The sequence below is a fragment of the Penicillium riverlandense genome, assembly GCF_028828495.1.
Source record: "Penicillium riverlandense strain IBT 135883 chromosome Unknown utg000006l_segment0_segment0, whole genome shotgun sequence".
NCBI classification, from domain to species: domain Eukaryota; kingdom Fungi; phylum Ascomycota; class Eurotiomycetes; order Eurotiales; family Aspergillaceae; genus Penicillium; species Penicillium riverlandense.
The window spans coordinates 675694-694463 of NW_026643197.1; the positions used below are offsets into that span (position 1 = coordinate 675694).

At 55.3% G+C, this 18770-nt stretch overlaps 8 protein-coding genes across 8 annotated transcripts; 3 read left to right on the forward strand and 5 right to left on the reverse strand.

Annotated features, from left to right (window-relative positions):
- Window positions 1-403: 403 nt before the first annotated feature.
- N7474_006515 (uncharacterized protein) lies at window positions 404-1400 on the reverse strand (the record flags this gene model as incomplete). The annotated part of the gene is made up of 2 exons (XM_057197925.1): window positions 404-736; window positions 858-1400. The coding sequence occupies 2 exons, from the start codon at window positions 1398-1400 to the stop codon at window positions 404-406; spliced, it is 876 nt and encodes a 291-aa protein (XP_057051365.1).
- Window positions 1401-1738: 338 nt separating this feature from the next.
- N7474_006516 (uncharacterized protein) lies at window positions 1739-3708 on the reverse strand (the record flags this gene model as incomplete). The annotated part of the gene is made up of 6 exons (XM_057197926.1): window positions 1739-1878; window positions 1927-2553; window positions 2636-2687; window positions 2749-3034; window positions 3208-3274; window positions 3324-3708. The coding sequence occupies 6 exons, from the start codon at window positions 3706-3708 to the stop codon at window positions 1739-1741; spliced, it is 1557 nt and encodes a 518-aa protein (XP_057051366.1).
- A 1386-nt stretch (window positions 3709-5094) lies between these two features.
- On the reverse strand, window positions 5095-7600 carry N7474_006517 (SLM1 family PH domain-containing protein; the record flags this gene model as incomplete). Its single annotated transcript, XM_057197927.1, has 4 exons — window positions 5095-6157; window positions 6208-6545; window positions 6597-7084; window positions 7135-7600. The coding sequence occupies 4 exons, from the start codon at window positions 7598-7600 to the stop codon at window positions 5095-5097; spliced, it is 2355 nt and encodes a 784-aa protein (XP_057051367.1).
- Window positions 7601-8549: 949 nt separating this feature from the next.
- Window positions 8550-9347, reverse strand: N7474_006518 (Mitochondrial inner membrane translocase subunit Tim17/Tim22/Tim23/peroxisomal protein PMP24; the record flags this gene model as incomplete). Its single annotated transcript, XM_057197928.1, has 4 exons — window positions 8550-8644; window positions 8709-8903; window positions 8990-9109; window positions 9164-9347. The coding sequence occupies 4 exons, from the start codon at window positions 9345-9347 to the stop codon at window positions 8550-8552; spliced, it is 594 nt and encodes a 197-aa protein (XP_057051368.1).
- Window positions 9348-9803: 456 nt separating this feature from the next.
- Window positions 9804-13999, forward strand: N7474_006519 (ubiquitin-specific protease UBP2; the record flags this gene model as incomplete). Its single annotated transcript, XM_057197929.1, has 9 exons — window positions 9804-9825; window positions 9899-10656; window positions 10710-10923; window positions 10976-11021; window positions 11073-11473; window positions 11525-11613; window positions 11665-12764; window positions 12811-13412; window positions 13464-13999. 9 exons carry the CDS (start codon window positions 9804-9806, stop codon window positions 13997-13999), a joined length of 3768 nt encoding a protein of 1255 aa, XP_057051369.1.
- Window positions 14000-14625: 626 nt separating this feature from the next.
- N7474_006520 (3-oxoacid CoA-transferase) lies at window positions 14626-16240 on the forward strand (the record flags this gene model as incomplete). Its single annotated transcript, XM_057197930.1, has 2 exons — window positions 14626-15868; window positions 15927-16240. 2 exons carry the CDS (start codon window positions 14626-14628, stop codon window positions 16238-16240), a joined length of 1557 nt encoding a protein of 518 aa, XP_057051370.1.
- A 347-nt stretch (window positions 16241-16587) lies between these two features.
- N7474_006521 (ubiquinol-cytochrome c reductase complex assembly factor 2) lies at window positions 16588-16974 on the reverse strand (the record flags this gene model as incomplete). The annotated part of the gene is made up of 2 exons (XM_057197931.1): window positions 16588-16905; window positions 16960-16974. The coding sequence occupies 2 exons, from the start codon at window positions 16972-16974 to the stop codon at window positions 16588-16590; spliced, it is 333 nt and encodes a 110-aa protein (XP_057051371.1).
- A 299-nt stretch (window positions 16975-17273) lies between these two features.
- Window positions 17274-18527, forward strand: N7474_006522 (metal homeostatis BSD2 family protein; the record flags this gene model as incomplete). The annotated part of the gene is made up of 3 exons (XM_057197932.1): window positions 17274-17297; window positions 17386-17883; window positions 17940-18527. 3 exons carry the CDS (start codon window positions 17274-17276, stop codon window positions 18525-18527), a joined length of 1110 nt encoding a protein of 369 aa, XP_057051372.1.
- Between the last annotated feature and the right edge of the window lie 243 nt (window positions 18528-18770).

Genomic DNA, 18770 nt, shown 5'->3' on the forward strand with positions numbered 1-18770 from the left:
AGTGAATCAGGGCAGAGAATTCTGAATGGCTATGATATATTCTCGCCAAAGGGGAAGGGAAGTAGCAATCCTGGCTAACCAATGCCTGGGAAAGGAAGCAGAGCATTGAGCGTGGCCTCTGATTTGTGATTGGATTATTTTGAGCTTAGCGTGAGCATTGTTTAATGCATACATTCCCTGCCTTGACTTGATATAAGCAAGAAAATGGTGTGTAGAACGTAAATCGAGCAATGCAAACTGTAGTATACACAGGATTGTACATTCTGTCACTGTCCCCAGCCACTAATCCAGGGACTGAATCAAATGAAAAAGACATGCGAGATGAATAATAGAATAGAAATACACAGCCCCATCATCATCACCACTACCAACTAACTACCTCTCCATCTATCCGTCTGACAGATTAAATCTTCAACCCCCAGCTTCTCCCAACTCCAACGGCTGTACTCCCCCAAATGCCAACACACTCCCCAATGCCCTGCATCTTCGCGGCCAGGGCATCACGATCTTCAAACCGCCTGTGCACAAACGCCGTCGTCTCTGCCAGATCCGGGGTCGGGTCGCGGGTCATCACCACGTCTGCGCTGGCGTACACGGCTGCAACGGCTAGACGGCGCGTGTACCATGCCGAGTCCACGGAAGTGTCACCCGCTAGCGAGAGGATGTCGGAGGATAGCGCGTGTAGCTCGTTTAGGGAGAGGGGGATGTTCGAGAGGAGGGACATCTGTGCTAGGGCCTTTTCGGGTTGGGTTAGTCTCAATTTAGATCAATGGTATAGATATAGCAGGAGACAAAAGAAAGAAAAGGGGAGCAGCGTCGCAAACAACGGGAAATGAAATAGAAACAAGAAAACTCACATCCTGCCAAACCCCCTTAACATCAACATTCATCCTAAGCCTTTCAAGCACCAGCGCTTCCACCCTCTCGTCCACCCCCAAGTCAGACACCCCCCTCTCAGCCGCAATGCGCTGCAACAGGCCCCCCTCCTCAACCTTAGCGCGCAGCAGGCCGCGCCGACTAGCGAGCCAGAAGAGAATCAAGTCGAACTCGCCGCGCGGGAGGAGCTGTACCGAGACGTCGAGGAAGCCCGCGTCGCGCGCGCCGAGGGTGAGGGATTTGAGAGAGAAGCCGTGACTGGGGATGTGGGGGAGGGCGGCGGTGAGGATTGTGCTTTGGCTATTTGTGTAGGTGTGTGATGGGGGCCGGGGGTGGTGGGTTGAGTGGTAGCTTCTGGTTCTTCTTTTTGGGAGGAGGGTGGTGGATTGTGAGGGTGTTGGTGCTGAGCGGACGAGGCGGGTTGTTGGGAGGATGGATTGGTGGTGGAATTGCCGAAGTGGAATTGAGATGAGAGAGCGTATAGATCTCCCTGTTGAGGGAGCGAAGCTCGGACAATAAGCCATGGTTGAGGGGGTTGGTCGTTCAGTCCAAGGTGGTTTGTAAAGGACAAAAACCGCGATGGAGAGCGGTGCACGTGCTAGCTCTAGATCTACAGGTCTAACTAACCAACCACCACAATAGAGCATCAACGCAATTCATTGTAATTCGAGGCTCGATCTACTACAGTCTGCAGATCCCCCACACAAAAACACAATTTGATAGTACTCAGACACACACAAAACAACATGGTGGGAATAAGGGAATCATCGACGAAAGAGAGCAACAAGACAAAAGCGATAAAGCCACGACAGGTCTGGGCATAGCGGAATAATGCACCAAAACTTTTCGGACAAGAAGATAACTACATGATCTGATCCTGGGTGGGGCCGGCCGGGGGCTCAGCATCCTCCATCACGTCTCCGGGACCTGGGTTTGCGTTCAGGTACTTGACGAAAGTGATGCCGAGAGGACGACCACCGTACTGGTAGCCGGTGAATTTAGCTGCAAGAGTATTAGTAAGGCCTGGGATAGGACGAAAAGAAAACATACAGATCGCTGTCTCCGCAGTGTCTGCGCTGTCGAACTGCACGACACCAGTGCCGCGCGAGCGTCCGTTGGGCTCGTACTGAATCTCAGCACGCTCGACCTTGCCGATAGTCGAGAACAGATCGATCAGGTCCTCGTTGCAGGTGGACCAGGGCAGGTTGCGCACGTAGATGACGGCGCTCTTTTCGCCGCCCGAGGTAGCGTAATCAGTGAAGGGGTTCGGAGCCGCTGGAGGGGCAGCCGCGTTGTCAAAGCCACCACCAGGACCGCCAGGACCGCCATGACCAAAGCCACCGGGGGGCCCACCACCGGGAGGACCACCGAAACCACCACGGCCACCGAAGCCGCCGCCGAATCCTCCGCGGCCACCACCAAAGCCTCCGCGGCCTCCGAACCCGCCACGACCACCGAATCCACCACCATAGCCGCCGCGGCCACCAAAGCCGGGGCCGGGGCCGGCGAAACGATCCTCACGGACCTCCAGCGGACGGCCCTGCCACTCGAATCCGTTAAACTGGGCGATGGCATTGCGCGCATCGTCGGGAGACTCGAAGGCAACGATACCAGAGCCCTTGGGACGGCCGGTGGGGTCGGTATGCACATCGGCACGGATGACGGCACCCTGCTGAGCTATAAGAAAGAAAGTGGGGGTTAATACTTCAGCGCAGGGAATGGATAGAAGTGTAAGGTGCTACAGTCATCGTGTACTTACCCGCTTGGCGGAAAAGATCCTTCAGGTCTTGCCAGCCAACGTTGAAGGGGAGCTACAACATGTCAATAAACAACCCATGAAGTTTGGCGCACGGGAGATGAGGGGAAACAAACGTTCGACACGTAGAGCTGTCGGCCACCACCACCGCCGGGGGGGGCCACTGGGGCCACCGCCATAGCCACCGCCGAAACCACCGCGGCCACCCCCGAACTCACCCCGGGGAGGTCCACCGATGAAACGGGGCTCGGCTTCACGATCCTACAAACGGTCAGATCTGAACGACACCAAAAAAGGCCATGACTTACTTCGCGGACGTAGACAAGGCGTCCCATCAGGTCTTGGTTGCTAAGCGTGTTGACTGCGTTCTGTGCTTGCTCCCTGGTTGCGTATTCCACAATCCTGTAGAGTGATTAGCAATTGTGTTTTCAGGGACCTTCAGACAATGCTTACCCGCATCCCTACAATATCCGGACGGCCAGGCCCAGCCCGTCAACCCAACAGTCCATGCAAGATAACCAACAAGAAGCCAGAACGAAAAATCAGGGAGGTAGAAAAGGAACCAGCCACTCTACGCATTGGCGCCCACCTTCGACATTCCATTCGGAAGTAGTAATACATCGGCAAAGAGAACCTCTCCAGCTATAAGCCGGTTAGTGATTGGTACACCACATTTTCCTGGCGGTCCTACCCTGTCGCATAAAATCTTTGAGGTGATGCCACTTGACATCGTAGCTCAAATTGCCCACATAGACCCGACGGTCTTGCTGGGACGAATCGCGGACGGATTGCATCATGTTTTCTTTCGCGGCGACACGATCGGCACGATCCTCGAACGTTCTGCCCGGCGCGTAACCACTGCGTCCACCGTAGGGAGAGCCTGGCTGTCCACCAGCACCGGAAGCACTCAAAGGAGATCGCGAACGGCGATCACTGCGACGGTAATCGTCACGGCTGCGAGAGCGGCTGCGCGGCGTGTAGGAGCGACGGCTGCGACGGGGACTGCGAGAAGAACGACGACGGGGCGAACGGGACCTCTCACGCTGGTAGTGGTCAGAGTCGGGATATGCAGACATTTTGATCTGGACACGACGATGCGACAAACAAACAAAGAAAGATGAAAATCAAACGGGCAAAGGGCAAACGAGGCGCAGACGTGGATTCTGGGATGTCGCAGGCTCGGGGCGGGTCCTCCAGGTCAGGTGATGCTCCACTCGAGGGAACCCGGGAGTACAAGGACCCCGGGAGTCAGTCTGGGCTGAGCGGAGAGGGGGTGCGATGGAAGGGGACGGAACAGGGGGGTTTGTGTGCCGTAAGGAATGCGCCGATGTCAAGAAACCCCTATCCCCTTCCCAGCATCATCAACATGATCGGGCGCATATCTGATCGAAGGCCCCATTGCTGGTCCGCCCGCGCACTGACCATCCCAGAGCTCGCGATAGCCCATCGTATCCACGAGTGCGCATCGGAAGGGAGACAGGGGGAGTGTAGAATAATAAAGTGCAGACGAAACCAAGGAAAAGAAAAGCGGACTTACTTGATGTGGTCGATAGACGTCGGCTGAACAGGGCAGTCAGCGTGAGGATAATATAGTAAAACGACGACGATAAGGGGGAAAGGAAGAAGAAGGAAAAGGTGGGAAGGCGGGGAGGGAGGGGGGAAAGAAAGGAGATGAAAGGATTAAGGCGTCAAGGTTGGGGGGAAACACGGTGATTGGATGATTGGATGAAAGGAGGGGAGCTGGGAATGTACCAAGGGGAGGACCAAAAACAAGTAAATACGAAGGTAATGCGTGAAACAGGGGACAACCCACCCATGATTGATCGAGGGAGCGTGGAGGTAAGGTAAGGAAGGTGGCACAGAGTAGAGTTGTGAGGATGGCGGATGATGGGGAGACAGGGAGGAGGAGAGGAAAGGAAAAGAACAAGTGGTGGTGGTGGTGGAGAGAGAAAGAGAGAGCAGAAAGGAAAGGCGGAGAAGGTCACCAGAAGAAACAACCGTGTTGTTATTTCGTGGGAGTTGGTAGAGAAGAGGGAGTTGAGGCACAACCGGCCATGCGATCGGCGGGTGAATGTATCTCCACGGCCGATCTATAGAGTATGTCGACCGAGGCATTATTACAGGCAGCTAAGTTCTATCACCATATTTCCGTTACTCCATCAAGTGCCAATCGTCCGAGGGAACCGTGTTCATTTCATCCCTCCAACTAAGTAGACAACAGAAACGAAAGACCGGGCGTGCAACACCCGTCGAGGGAATCAAGGGAAAAGAAGTACCTAACACAAACACACGCCCACCCTGAAACGAACGCCGGCGACAAGGGCCTAGGATGGGAGGAAACGAGGGGACCAAAACGCCTAAAAGCAAGCTAGGCCGGATTGTAGAAGGCACAATAGGTATACACAAGATGCGCACGAGAATAAAAAGGAACAGGAACAGAGAAGTGAAAGAGAAGACTCAAATTATGCTGCCACGTTGGTCGGCGGGAAGCGGCCGGGGATCTTCATGTCCATGGTGGCCATGCTGTCGGTCTTTTGACGCAAGGGGAGCGCGCTGTCTTCCAGGCCCATGGATTTGTGGGCCAGGGACGGTTCCTCGTCCACCGAGGTGGCCATGGTGTTGTTCGTGTAGTCGGTCACGTTCGTGTTGGTCGGTACGGTCGATACGCTCTCGCGGCGAACCTGTGGCGGAGCCGAGTTCTCACGCCGTCCAGGCCGATCAACCATGCCGGCAGCCATCAGGGAGGCCTGGCCTCCATCCGATCGAATCTCCCGGTCATCAACTGTGGAGTCAGCCGGGTTGTGCTTCCGCTGTTTGGCCGCAATGGCAGCCGGGCCGATCCAGTCACCGTAGTAGCTGTCGTGTCTCTCCACGGGGGCCCGTGAGGATTCACCTCCGTTGGCAGCAGCTGGAGAAACACCATCGGCCGCATTGAGTTTGACTCCTCGTTGGGAAGTAGAGCTTGCCAGAGCTGCAGACCCGTCTGGAACCCCACCAGCGGCGGCCAACCCCTCCTTGTCAACAGAACCATCACCGCTAGAGGGCGACAAAGGTGCCTGCATGTGTCGATCAATTTGGACATCGCTGGGGAAGGCACCGCCGGGCTGACGGGGAGCAGAGGTTGGTCGCTCACCCGCCAAAACCACCGATCCGGAGTACGGAGTGCGGTCGGCTTCGTCTTCTTCCATTGCTCCTCCATCACTACTGTAGGACATGCCGCTCACGCTTCGGACGTGGCGCCGGACAAAGGCATTGCGAGCCTCGCCCGTCTTGTTGATCAGGCTCTCAATGTCCTCATACCACGACATCATGGTCTCGTGCGACTCGGCCCGGAACACCCACGAGTGACCCCGGTGCATCGCACCGGTCTGGCGACCCTTCAGCATGAACTTGTGCGAGCTCGAGTCCGGCTGCGAGTGCGAGCTGAGCTTCTGCTCTGGCAGGTACAATGACATCACCGGAGTTTGCCATGCCACGCGATCGGCCGACTTGAACTCATGGAGGTGAGTCGGCGACAAGACATACCTGATATGGCTTAGTGGAAGGGAATTTGGATCAAAAGGGAGATTACTCACCAGCCAGGAGTATAGCTCTTGAGATACTTGCTCTTGCGCTCCAGCATCCCAGCCCGGACCTCTGCAGCCGCGGGATGGTCTCTGCCGGGGTAGGCGATATTCTCCACATTTCGCAGTGGGATGCGAGGGTCGACCAGTTCGTCGGTCGCGGCGACAAACGAGTTCCACTCGTAGTCCGGGGGAATCGAGATCGGGCCCACTCGCAGCTTCTCGATGGTGTCATAGGCCTCATCGGCCTCGCGTCGGAGGATGCTGGCATAGGCATTGTAGGCCTTCTGGATCTCGCTAACCACAATGGACTCGAGATCCCGGCCCGAGTTCTCGAGGTTCAGGTACGCCTAAAAGGGTTGTTAGCTATATGTGAGGTCACATGAAGCGGGCGGACCAACCCGATGCAAATAGTTCTCCTCCTCAATCTGCTTCTCAACCTGCCGTTCGACACTGAGTCTCATGATGAATGGATCGCCTTTGCCCGATGTCGCAGACGGATCAGTATCCACGAGGCCGAGGGACTCCTGCAAGTGGCGGACCGACTTGCGCGTGCCCTCCAGCTCCTTCTCGACCGAATTCTTAAAATCCCCCGACAGACTCTTGATCTCCTTGGTCTTCTTCTGTAGGTCGTTGCGCAGACCCGTCAATTGGCTGATCACCTCCATCTCGACTTGGACGGCCTTGTTGGCCTCCGTGTACCCTTGGCGGTGGAAGTCTCGGAGGATCTCGGTCGCATCGGCCAGCCCACCGGTTTGCAGGAATGCGGGTGGGATCGCCTGGTTGCCGATAACATGAGAGGCGGATAAGAACAGCTTGGACCTGGTCTCGTAGGATTTTTGGACTTCTTTGAAGAAGATAATCAAGTCTTTGAGGACCTTGCGCCAGGCTAGGAAGCAAGTTAACAAGAGTGAAATTAATCGGAACAACGCGACACACCTTGGAAGCGGTTGGACAGCACCTCGGTCGGGTTGCCGGAGGTGGGAATCGGAATGGTGAACGCGCTGTTAGGGTCCTCGGTGCCATCGCCGTATTTCTCACGGTCGCCCAAGCTCAGACTCCTCACGCTGCCGGCGCGCATACTGCGGCGGCTGCCATTGCGCCGCAGACTGCCCTTGCGGCTGAGAGAGGGCTTCTTTTTCAGGGTGCTCGATCGGGAGGGCCCCGGCGATCGGGCCCGGGACATTTGCGACGCAGACCGCTGCATTCCCGCGCCGTCCAGCATGAGGGAGCTGCGCCGGCTGGCTGCGTCGAAGTCCTCCCGGAAGCGCGGGTTGTGGGCCATCTGGGGTTGGTCGGGCATTGAATTGCTGCCCACGTAGGAACTGGGTCTCGAGGATCGGGAGAAGCCGCGCATCGACTCTTGCGGCGGATAGTCCTGCACGGGCGTCTGGGGCCCAGCCATGCCAGGAAGAAACGTGGGTGACGCAAGGGGGGAGCGCGGAGGATAAGGATCGGGAAAGAATCAAAAAGGAGGTGGAGAAAAGAAAGAGAGAGAGAGAGGGAGATAGGGAATAGTTCAGGACAAGCCGGTCACTAGTATGGCGCGGGGCTGGTTACCTGGCGAACGGGGTTTAGTAACTAATAGTCCGGTGAGCAGAGGTAAAATGCCAGAAAGGGGGAGATTGGAAGGAAAAAACCAAAGAGTTCGTACCTTCGTAGCTCCGGGTAAGAGGGGGAACGTGAGATAGATGACGTCTTCGAAGCTGGAGTCGTGATGACAAGCCGGGAAGGCCGGAGAGGGGGAGCGTTGACGTATGGATCGGAAGTAATGGCCGGGCTGTACCTAGCATCATATTGAATAGAAGCATCATCACTTAGGACAATACTCAGGTAATATTTATCTGCCTAGTGGCTGATTCACGTGGGTGGCCGCTATTTAGGACACCCCTGATCGTCGCGATGATCGTGACGTTCGGAGGAACAAGAGTTCTTAACTCACATCCCCTAGCGATTAGTGTATCTGGGCAGAGTGCCGCTGCCCAAGAAACTGACCGTGGGCAGCCTGGGGAAAGGCCCTGGCACGTTTTGCGCCGCCGTGGGAATTCGGTTGGCCGTCGTGATTGGGCGATGCCCTATCTCGACGTCCGGGGATAAAAGGTAAATATTATTCTCATTTACATCACCGTATACCCGTCATACAGTGGCTAGAGCTCTCACTGAAGGATATGAAATCCTCCACTTAATTCCCACTGAAATAGGTAATTGTGACCATCTCCATCACCTGAACCAGCTACGTCTCTCCACACCACCCATCAGAGAAAATGAAAACAGAAGAAAAATCGGATTGTCGTATCCGGCATGCTAGAGGCGACGGGGTAATTTACAAAGCGACACAAAAGAAAGAAACCACTTTATGATGCGGCAGCCGGCGTTGTGGGGACTTCAATGCCGTACGCCTCTTTCAGCCGCTCCCGGCGTCGCTCCTCGTAGTTGGGGCCGTAGATACCTGCCGGAGATCGAGTCAGCTCAGTTGCGGATCAAATTGGGGCCACTATATGCGAGCAACATACCCCGTCCTTCGCCCAATTCGGCAAATGTCTGCTCAGCCGGAGTCCGGTAGTTCGTCCGCAGCTGCTGTCGGCGGTCGAATTCATCCACCTCTGTGTTCTTCTTGTATCCAAACAGGCTACCTCCGGTGTACTCGAAGGCGGTCATGGCAGTCGACAGCGCGACGCCATAGCCCAACAGGGCGGGGAAGGTGCGGACTAGACGCGTATCAGCCAAAAGACCTTCAATGCTCCACGACACCCTTTCCCCGCAGTGCTTTCATCCGCAGTGACAAACAACATACCTCGCAGCCCCAGAAGAGCACCCGAAAAGAAGCCACCCAGAGCAACGTTGTAAGGATCCTCCTTCTCCCGCAAGTTGGCCGAGGCTGTCTTGACAAATTCATAGGTACCGCCCATCGCCGCTAGAGATCTGCGTCAGTATTGACCAGCCGCGCTATCCCAGCCATTATTCATACCGAAGATTCCGATGGTGCCGCCACTGCGCATAAACACGCCCAGCGGGCCGACGTTCCTTTTGGTCAGGGTGTTCTGGACAGCCGAGGCAAAAAGACCTGCACTGCCAGTGAGCATCGTGGCCTTCAATGCCCCCGAGATGGCATCCTTGGGATGGTAGCTGTGGTCTTCCTCGTGGTGAGCCATGACTGTGGGGGGGCAGAGACGTAGCAGGGATGGACTGAGATGTCGTTGGGTGTGGAATTTGGCCCGGTTCTGCTGGCCCTCACCGCCTTGTCCACCGCTGAGGGCTTAATGGAGCGAGCTCCAGGTATACCGTGTGCTGCTGTTGCTGTGCTTTTCCTCTTCATTTCTCACGCATCTTCTGCTTTATTTGTTGGCCCTGCTGTTCTTATTCTCCTACTCAATGCCCTACAAGTGCTGTACGCGACGTTGACCTCCCACCACCTTGCTCGTCCGGTGTCCACGGGCTCCCCGCTGCACCTGTTGCTCCGGAGCTCGTTCATCGCGGGTGGGTGGACTGCACGCTTCGCTTCTCACCTTCCAAATCATAGTGTGCACCCTATTACCCCTCGCTTATCAGGACTGCTAGGCTCACGTTGGACAGGAGCTCGTGGTTTCTCCAATAGATCAACCTGACAAATGGCTGTTCCTCAGCGAGCAGGTACGTTGCCTGATGGAGGGGTGACTACCACCGGCCCAGAAAATGGCTAATATGAGAATTACCACCAATATAGGAAAGACGGCGCCTCGTCTCGTGCAGGACATCCTACTCTACGATCCCGCACACCCTTCAAGCACCGGCCGTAACCTCCTCTCCGAAGTTCCCCCCGTCTACTCCGAACGCTACAATGGAGCACTGGATTTCATATCACCCTCAGCCTGTCGCCACAACTATGTGACCAAACCCAAACAGACCTTCCACACCCAGGAAGACCAGAAACGACGTCCGGGCTGCACATCCAAGGTGCATGCAATGTGCACCAAATGCCGTTGCCATATCCAGGTTGTGGTGAACTATACAAATGGCATGAACACCTTCTCTCAGAATCTGGAGGGCCATATCCATCACCTTGTCTACAAGTCAGGAAGACAAGCGGGTGGAAGTTCAAGTGCAGAGGTCACTCCCAAAGGCCAGCTAGCAGAGACATTCCATTATCAGTGCTCCAACCTTTCATGTCCGGCCATTGTCTCCCTGCGAATCCTTTCTCCTCTTTTAAACCCTGAACTAGTGCACCTGTTGACTGATCAGGATGTGATTCGCAAACGGGCTCAAGAGGCAATGGCTGCTCAGCCTGAGCGCCTAGAGGGCATGGCCTGCCCGAGCTCGGCCACTGTCCTCGACAACCTGCGTATGTATGTCAGCAATACTCTCAAACCTGACCAGCCTAGCAAGTCCATTACCGCAACCAACAAGAGGTTTATGCTCAGCTTTGGTGTTGATGGGATGCCTTGTCAGAAACTGTTTGAGTTTCTCAATTTCACCTACCAACAGGTATGACCTTAGCCCCTCCTTATCTGGGGACTTCTTTACTAATATCATATCAGGAGAACAATACCTGGCAGCCTCCTCAGCCGGCCACCAGTGCGAAAACAGAGTCACCCTACCAAGACACAGACTGTATCTTTCTCGACAACATTGTTCAGGAACTGCTGTCTTTGATAGACAGCCGACCGTCTTCGGAAAAGAAAGGATTTGATCCCCTCCCTCGGTCTGTCTCCGCAACGAACGACATGCTTTATGCAGTGGAGGCTCTTGACTGTTTGTGTATACTAATCTTAAATGCCAGATTTCATGGCTGACTGTGTTGCAGATCCCAAATCACTCAGGGTCAATGAGTTTGATATGCCGCCTGCCCCGTTTGTTTTCCACCCCTCTTAAGGCGAGCTAATTCTAACTACGCTCCACAGATTCTATGAAGACTTAGGAGCCGTGGAAGACATGGCTTCATCCATGATTGTGGAAGCGTTCAACCGCCAGGTGTCGGTCGATCCTGCCAGAGCACCATTGTATCTCCGATGCCTCAAGTCGATTGCCACCCTTCGAGGTGGCGCGGACTGGGAAATCATCGACCAGGCTGTTCAACTTGCCTACTCAGAAGGCAAATACACAGACGAGGATGTTGCGGATGCATACAAGTACTTTGGGCTTAACGGTGATGATCCCAATCTCACCGAGGACATCATCATTAGAACCTTCTACATGTTCATCGGCTCCACGGCCCAAGTCCAAGAAACCGAGGCGCGCCAACAGCTGTGGCGAATCGGTCACAGCAGACGGAGCGAGCGCATCCAGTCTGCATCTGAAGATCGTGAGTCAACCCACCATCACCTTTCGCGCATTCGCTGACGATTTTACCCAGGCGTATCCAATGCCGAGCAAGCACAGGTTTACCTTGGAGTCGACGATCAAACCCCGGATGACTTTATTATCACCATGTACACGGCGAAGGTATGTTCTTTTGTGGGTCATGTTGTATGCTAATCTAACTGTATGAAAAAGGTCAACGACAACCCGACTAGCCGAGAATTGGCGAATCGCGCCGTCAAGCTCATTGCTGAATCCAGAAATTCGGTGGCACTGAAGCATTTCGTTGACACTGGTGAAACAGTCGCGGGTGAAATGGACGTTGGCGATGCTTATCGCTTACTCCAGATTCCAGACCGGACCGCTGATGAAGGTGCAATTGTCGCAGCCTACACAATCTGCGTGGACGACAACCCCGAGAACGCCGAGAAATACAACTACGCCCTGAGCATCATTGCCAAGGATATGGACAGCCCATTGCTCAAGAATATGGCTGGCATATCTACCGAGTCCAGTCGCAACTTGGCGGAGTGGCCGGTTGGTCTGCAGAACATCGGGAACACATGTTATCTCAACAGTCTTCTCCAATTTTACTTCTCGATCCGCCCCTTCCGGGAAATGGTGCTGGATTTTGAGACCTTCCAGATGGACCTGAGTGACCAAGCCAGCCTGGACCACAAACAGGTGGGATCTCGCAAGGTTATGAAGAAAGAGGTCGAACGGTCGCTGCGATTCCTCCAGCAACTCCGTACCCTGTTCAATGATATGATTACCTCTCCGCAGTCTTCGGTCACGCCTGGCCAGGAGCTCGCTCGGTTGACTTTGATCAGTCCTAGTAACGAAGCAGCCATTCGCCGCAGATCGACCATTTCTGCGGGAATGTCGCAGGGTCTCGGCGACATCGGTGGAGCGCCCATTTTCGGACCGCTTGGCCCTCCACAGCCCGTACAGGGTCAATCTGAACCCGCAAAAGACCCGATGGTTAGCGACGTGGACAGTGACGCGACCTTGGTTTCCGAAAACACCAAGGACCCGGCGGCGCCGCCAGAGGGACACGAAAATGCGGCGCCCGAATCTGAAAGCGGCTCGAAGCCCGGCACCGATGATGCGAAGCCCCAGCTGCCTCCGCGATCTTCTCCAGAGGTTGACCGACAGAAGCAGCTGATCGAGGAAGTGGAGATCGGTGCCCAACAGGATGTGACGGAGGTGATTAATAATGTTCTCTTCCAAAGCCAGTGCGCTATCAAGCCTCGAGATGTCGCCAAGGATGGCGAGCAGCTCGACCAGATCAAAGAGTAAGGGTGATCTTGGACCATAAAGTCTGTTCTAACACGCGTATAGTTTATTCTACGGGCGCACTCGATCCTACATCTCCACTGAAAGTGGTACCCGATCTAAAGAAGAGTGGTGGGCTGATATCAAAGTCGATGTGGCCAGCGGCTCGCGAGACATCTATGCTGCCATTGACGGAGCCTTCGATGCCCAGAAGATCAACGTTGAAAATGCCGAGGCGGAGCAGTTTGGGTCTATAAGCCGGCTGCCTCCTGTTCTTCAGATCCAAGTCCAGCGAGTTCAGTTTGATGCGGTGAGGAAAAGTTCCTTCAAGTCGACTAACCACCTGGAGTTGCTCGAGACCATCTATCTGGACCGTTACATGGACACCCAGAAGCCGGAGATCGTGAACCGGCGGCGTCAGTGCTGGGAATGGAAGCGTGCCGTGAAGTCGCTCGAGGCTCGTCGCGCCGAGCTGCTGCGGAAGGATGTTCCCTCAACTGCACAGAATGGTAGAGAAACAAGCATGGAGCAGCTATTCTGGAACACCCAATCTGCCCTCCAGGAACTCAATCAGGACGCTGACTCTGACGGTCCCTCGGAGGAGGTTCAGTCGACTTTGCCTAATGAACTTGAGCAGGTCTCTGGGACCGCGAAGGAAGAGCTCTGCGGTAAGTGCCACCCACCCCCTCAAAAAAAGAGGCAAAGCTGACTCGTTATAGCCGTCGAGCAAGAGATCAAAGACACGCAAACCATGATCTCCAGCCAATTCGCCGACTACCGCAACCTCGCGTACTGCCTGTATGCCGTCTTCGTGCACCATGGCTCCGTCAGTTTCGGCCACTACTATATCTACATCTACGACTTCCAGAAGGGCATCTGGCGCAAGTACAATGACGAGTATGTGACCGAGGTACAGAACCTGGACGAGATCTTCAAAAACGACCAGGACCACAACCCGCCCACGCCCTACTTCCTCGTGTACATCAACAAGAACATGAAAGACCGTCTCGTCGACCCCGTCTGTCGCGAAGTCGTCGAGTCCATGCCCGAAATGATGGATACGACTCCTCCCACGACAACTGCTATGCAGGGCGTGCATGCCTCCAAGCCCCCGGAAGACCTGATGGATCTCGACCCGCCGTCGTATGATGAAACATCGTCGGACCCCAGCGCACCAGGTATGGAAGCAGACGCGCATGCCCAATCCAAGTCCCAATGGCAGCGCCATATGGCTGACAATGGCCAATACTGGTAGATTCCGGTGACAACCACAGTAACCCCCGCAAGCGCAAGAGTGTTGATGCGGTGGATGGACCTCTTGCATGATTGATTCATGTTGACCCCGGACTTGTTTTTCTGTGTTCAGAGTTTGCATCGGAGCGATTTCCACATGCCTATTTTTTGTCTATGATTATGACTGTATACATACATCCCTATGTTGAAGATACCAACCATGTTCGAGTTCTGTCGGCCGATCCCTACACTACAGGCAGAATCTACTCCGTACTGAGTCTGCGGCGGCCCGCCTGCCCGCCTGCTTGCCGCACCCCGTGCCGAACCATCGGAAGCTTAGTCATCAGGTCCGAAAGAGGAAACAGGTAGAATAGCTGTCAATGGACGGACAGGGAATATTTGTAGGTCAGAAATCTCAGGGATGGTGTCTAGAGCATCTAAAGATCAAAACTCAGCTATTTTATTAACAAAAAATATAGAAAAGCGTGGTCGTATGCTCATCTTCAAGAATCCGGGGTAGTCCCGTTCCCACCCGCCGGTCGGATAGCAGGGAAGAACGCACTGCCGAGCGCGCATCTTTATATTGCCGGGTCAGCCACTTTCCCAGGATTCACTCCCCAATTCCCCTTCCTTTCCAACTCACCTACCATGCCTTCCCAAGTGGCAACATGCCTGCGCATTGCGCGGCAGTTCTCCGCCGAGCCGGCCAAGCACCAGCGCTTCCTCGCGCGCACCTTCTCCAGCAGCGTGCGCCGATGCGAGATCAACAAGGTGTTCCCGTCCGCGGAGGCGGCGACCAAGGACATGAAGTCCAATTCGACCCTGCTGGCCGGTGGATTCGGACTATCCGGCGTGCCGGACACGCTGATCAACGCCGTGCGGGCCAACCCGTCCATCACCGGCCTGACGGTGGCGAGCAACAATGCCGGTGTGGACGGCTCCGGACTGGGTCTGCTGCTGCAGTCGAAGCAGATCAAGAAGATGATTGCCAGCTATGTCGGCGAGAACAAGACCTTCGAGCGCATGTACCTCACCGGCGAGATTGAGCTAGAACTCACGCCGCAAGGTACCCTCGCTGAGCGCTGTCGCTCCGGTGGCGCCGGTATCCCGGCTTTCTACACCCCGGCCGCTTTTGGCACGGTCGTGCAGACGGGCGACCTGCCGCTCCGACACAACAGCGACGGCACCGTGCAGCTGTACAGCAAGGCCAAGGACACCAAGGTGTTCGACGGCAAGAGCTATGTCATGGAGGAGTCGATCAAGGGCGACTACGCCTTCGTCAAGGCCTATAAGGCCGACAAGCTGGGCAACTGCCAGTTCCGGTATGCGGCGGCCAACTTCAACGGCGCCATGGGCCGCAACGCCAAGATGACCATCGTCGAAGCGGAGCACATCGTCGAGCCCGGCGAGATTGAGCCTGCCGCCATCCACCTGCCCGGTATCTACGTCAAGCGCGTCATCCAGAGCACCACCGAGAAGAAGATTGAGAAGTTCACCTTCGCCAAGGAGGAGGGCGCCGACACCTCCGCGTTGGGCTCCGGTGACACCGCCAACAAGCGCGAGCGCATCGTCCGCCGCGCAGCCAAGGAGTTCAAGAACGGCATGTATGCCAACCTGGGCATCGGCATGCCCATGCTGGCTCCCAACTTCGTTGATTCTTCCGTCGAGGTCACTCTGCAGTCCGAGAACGGTATTCTCGGCCTGGGCCCGTACCCCAAGAAGGGCGAGGAGGATGCCGACCTGATCAACGCAGGCAAGGAGACCGTCACTCTCAAGCCTGGCGCGTCCTGCTTCGGCAGCGACGAGTCCTTCGGCATGATCCGCTCTGGCCGTATCGACCTGACCATCCTGGGTGCTATGCAAGTCAGCGCCAAGGGCGACCTGGCCAACTGTAAGTTTCTTCTTCTCGTTCTTTACAATGCACTCTCTTCTAACTTATATTCTTTCAGGGATGCTCCCTGGCAAGATCAAGGGCTTCGGTGGCGCCATGGATCTGGTCTCCAACCCGGCCGCCACCAAGGTTGTCGTGACCATGGAGCACACCGACAAGAAGGGCAACCCCAAGATCGTCAAGCAGTGCGAGTTCCCGCTGACCGGCCCGGCTTGCGTCAGCCGCATCATCACCGACCTCTGCGTCTTCGACGTGGATTTCACCAACGGCCTGACCCTGATTGAGATCGCGGACGGCGTTACCGTCGAGGAGGTCAAGGCCAAGACTGAGGCGCCCTTCAAGGTGGCCGAGGACCTGAAGCCCATGCTGTAAATGTGATTCTAAAATTGTTGAAGCGTGCATTCGGGGTTGGCTCTTTTTGGATTCATGTCATGTTGCTTGACCTGCGCATGGACTACAGTTTACGACTGTACCACTGTATATAGCGAATTATTTACACTCCCTCGATTTTGAGGGGTGGGAGTTGGTTTATTTTCATTGGACTTCATCTTCAAATTTTGTTTCGTTCGTCTGGTATCAAGTAAAGACAGAAGTGGTGTAATAGTACAAAATACAAAGGAATAATCGATACAAGTGATGCAACCCGCCAAATCCCATTGCCTGCGAGAGGGAAGAAGGAACACAAGGGAAAACAAAAAACATAGATCATACACCATCCATCACCTCAACCGAAGAATTCCACCCACACGCTTCCGTAACCGCCCAAACCAATCCCGGTTGGGCGCTTCGTCGAATTCGCGGATGAGATCATCGTAGTGGTCAGGGTTGCTTGCTGGACGCCGCAGTTTCGGGGAGAGCGGGTACCGGCGCGCGTAGCGGTCATCTAGGAGGGAGGAGAGGGCGTTCACAGAGGAGTCGGGGAGTGCAGTTGGCTTGTCGAGGCGCGACTGCAGGTAGGACTGGATGGAGACGGAGGCCGGGCGGACCTTATCGACGGGCCAGTGTTTGAGAAGGTGGGTGAGACGAGATGGGAGGGTCTGGACAGTTGTTAGATTTTCATTGAGATCGAATTGGCTACTGTGTAGACATACCGTCGGTTTCGACATGGTGGCAGTTGAGTGGATGGCAAAGGACGACAGACGAAGCTGCGCCGGCTGATCTTTCCGGCCCGTCTGGATGAATGCCTGGGGCCTTAGGCCTTTCACCGCCCCCCTCCGGTGATTGCAACGCCCTGCTTGCCTTCTCGACTCTCATCTTCTCTTCTCCCTCATCCCTAACGCCTCACCTCCATCACGCCCTCGTTTCTCCTCCCTTCTTTCCTTCTCCTAATCCTATAATTGTTTGCTTTCTCCTTTGTTTTCTTTCCCTTCTGGTCTTTGCCGGTCGCTCCGCCGCTCAGCTCATCATGAGCTCGCAGCGCTATCAACGGGTACGACCACCAATCCAGGCCCCTCCGCTGATCCCCATCAGCTCAAGAGAGAGAGAACTAGAGAAACTAACAAGAATACAATCATCAGGTCAACGCCCGAGATGAAGAAGAAGGGCCACATTCCTACCCGTTGAACCCAGCCCGATCCGATCTCACCCCCTCTTCTCCGCCTCCCTCATTCCGATCTCGTTCATCCTCGCCGTCCTCGAGACGTCTGCTACACGGCGACGATCCGCTCCGGAACGACGAGGAGCAGACGCTGGCCGATGCCTTTGACGATGACGATGGATCCGACGACGATAATGAACCCGACGATAGGCAGCGGTTAATGCGAGCAAACCCGAACTTCCGCTCAGTCGATGATAATAATAACGGTCCCGGCGCTGCGTCATCCTCGTCCGAGTCTATGGGCGGGCAGCAGGATCAGACCCGGGCTCCTGGCATTATACGGCGGCCGACGATATTGCCGTCTTTTAGTACGCCTGCGTCTGGAAATAGTCGGTCGATTACGGCCTCGAATGATGGTGTCTTTGCCAATCTGTCCGCTAAACCTGAACGGGGCGAGAAGAATGAGGATCTTCCTCCAGTAAGTTGAGGTCATTGTGGTGAAAAGTCGGGGTTGCTGACGTTTTTGGTGTCTAGTCATATGAAGAAGCCGCTGCCGATGCGACGCCCCCATATTGGGAGACCACGATCCTTGCGCCCGGTATCTCATCCGACGAAGTCTACGTCGATGGACTACCTGTCGGATCTGTGTTCTCTTTTGTGTGGAATGCGATGATTTCCATGTCATTCCAGCTGGTCGGTTTCCTGTTGACCTATCTCCTGCACACCACCCACGCCGCAAAGAACGGCAGCCGAGCGGGCCTCGGTCTCACGCTTGTCCAATATGGCTTCTATATGAGGAGCAGCAGTGAGCCCGATTCCGACGGCGGAGGCACGGGCCAGTATGGAAGCACGCCACCCGATCCCAACAGCCACAGCTTCGATCCGAACACCGTTGGCGAGACCTCGGGCGGCGGCGGTGGTGATGGGGGCTCCATAACTGCCATCAGCACCAGCGAGTGGATCTCGTACGTCCTGATGATTGTCGGCTGGTTTATTCTCATTCGCGCCGTCAGCGACTTCCTTCGCGCCCGGCGGCACGAGCAGCTAGTATTGCAGAGTCCCGACCGTGGACTGGGAGTACCGGTGATCGCAGAGGGTGAGCGGTCCGAGACCGTTGTCTAGAGCATTGCTGTTTTCCTTACATACGAGGTTACTTATTTTTTGGGGCACACACGGAACATTGGACCTGGGAATTCTTTGGGCGGCATCATCAGTCGCAGGCGTTGGAGGGATGGAGTTCGTGTACCGACATCACCGGACTCTCCTTTCTGCATTTCTATTTTCTTCTTCTTTGGTTTCAGCCATCTTGTTGTCCCTGTAACTACTTGGGAGATACCATGAGCGAATACATATACCTTCTCTTCT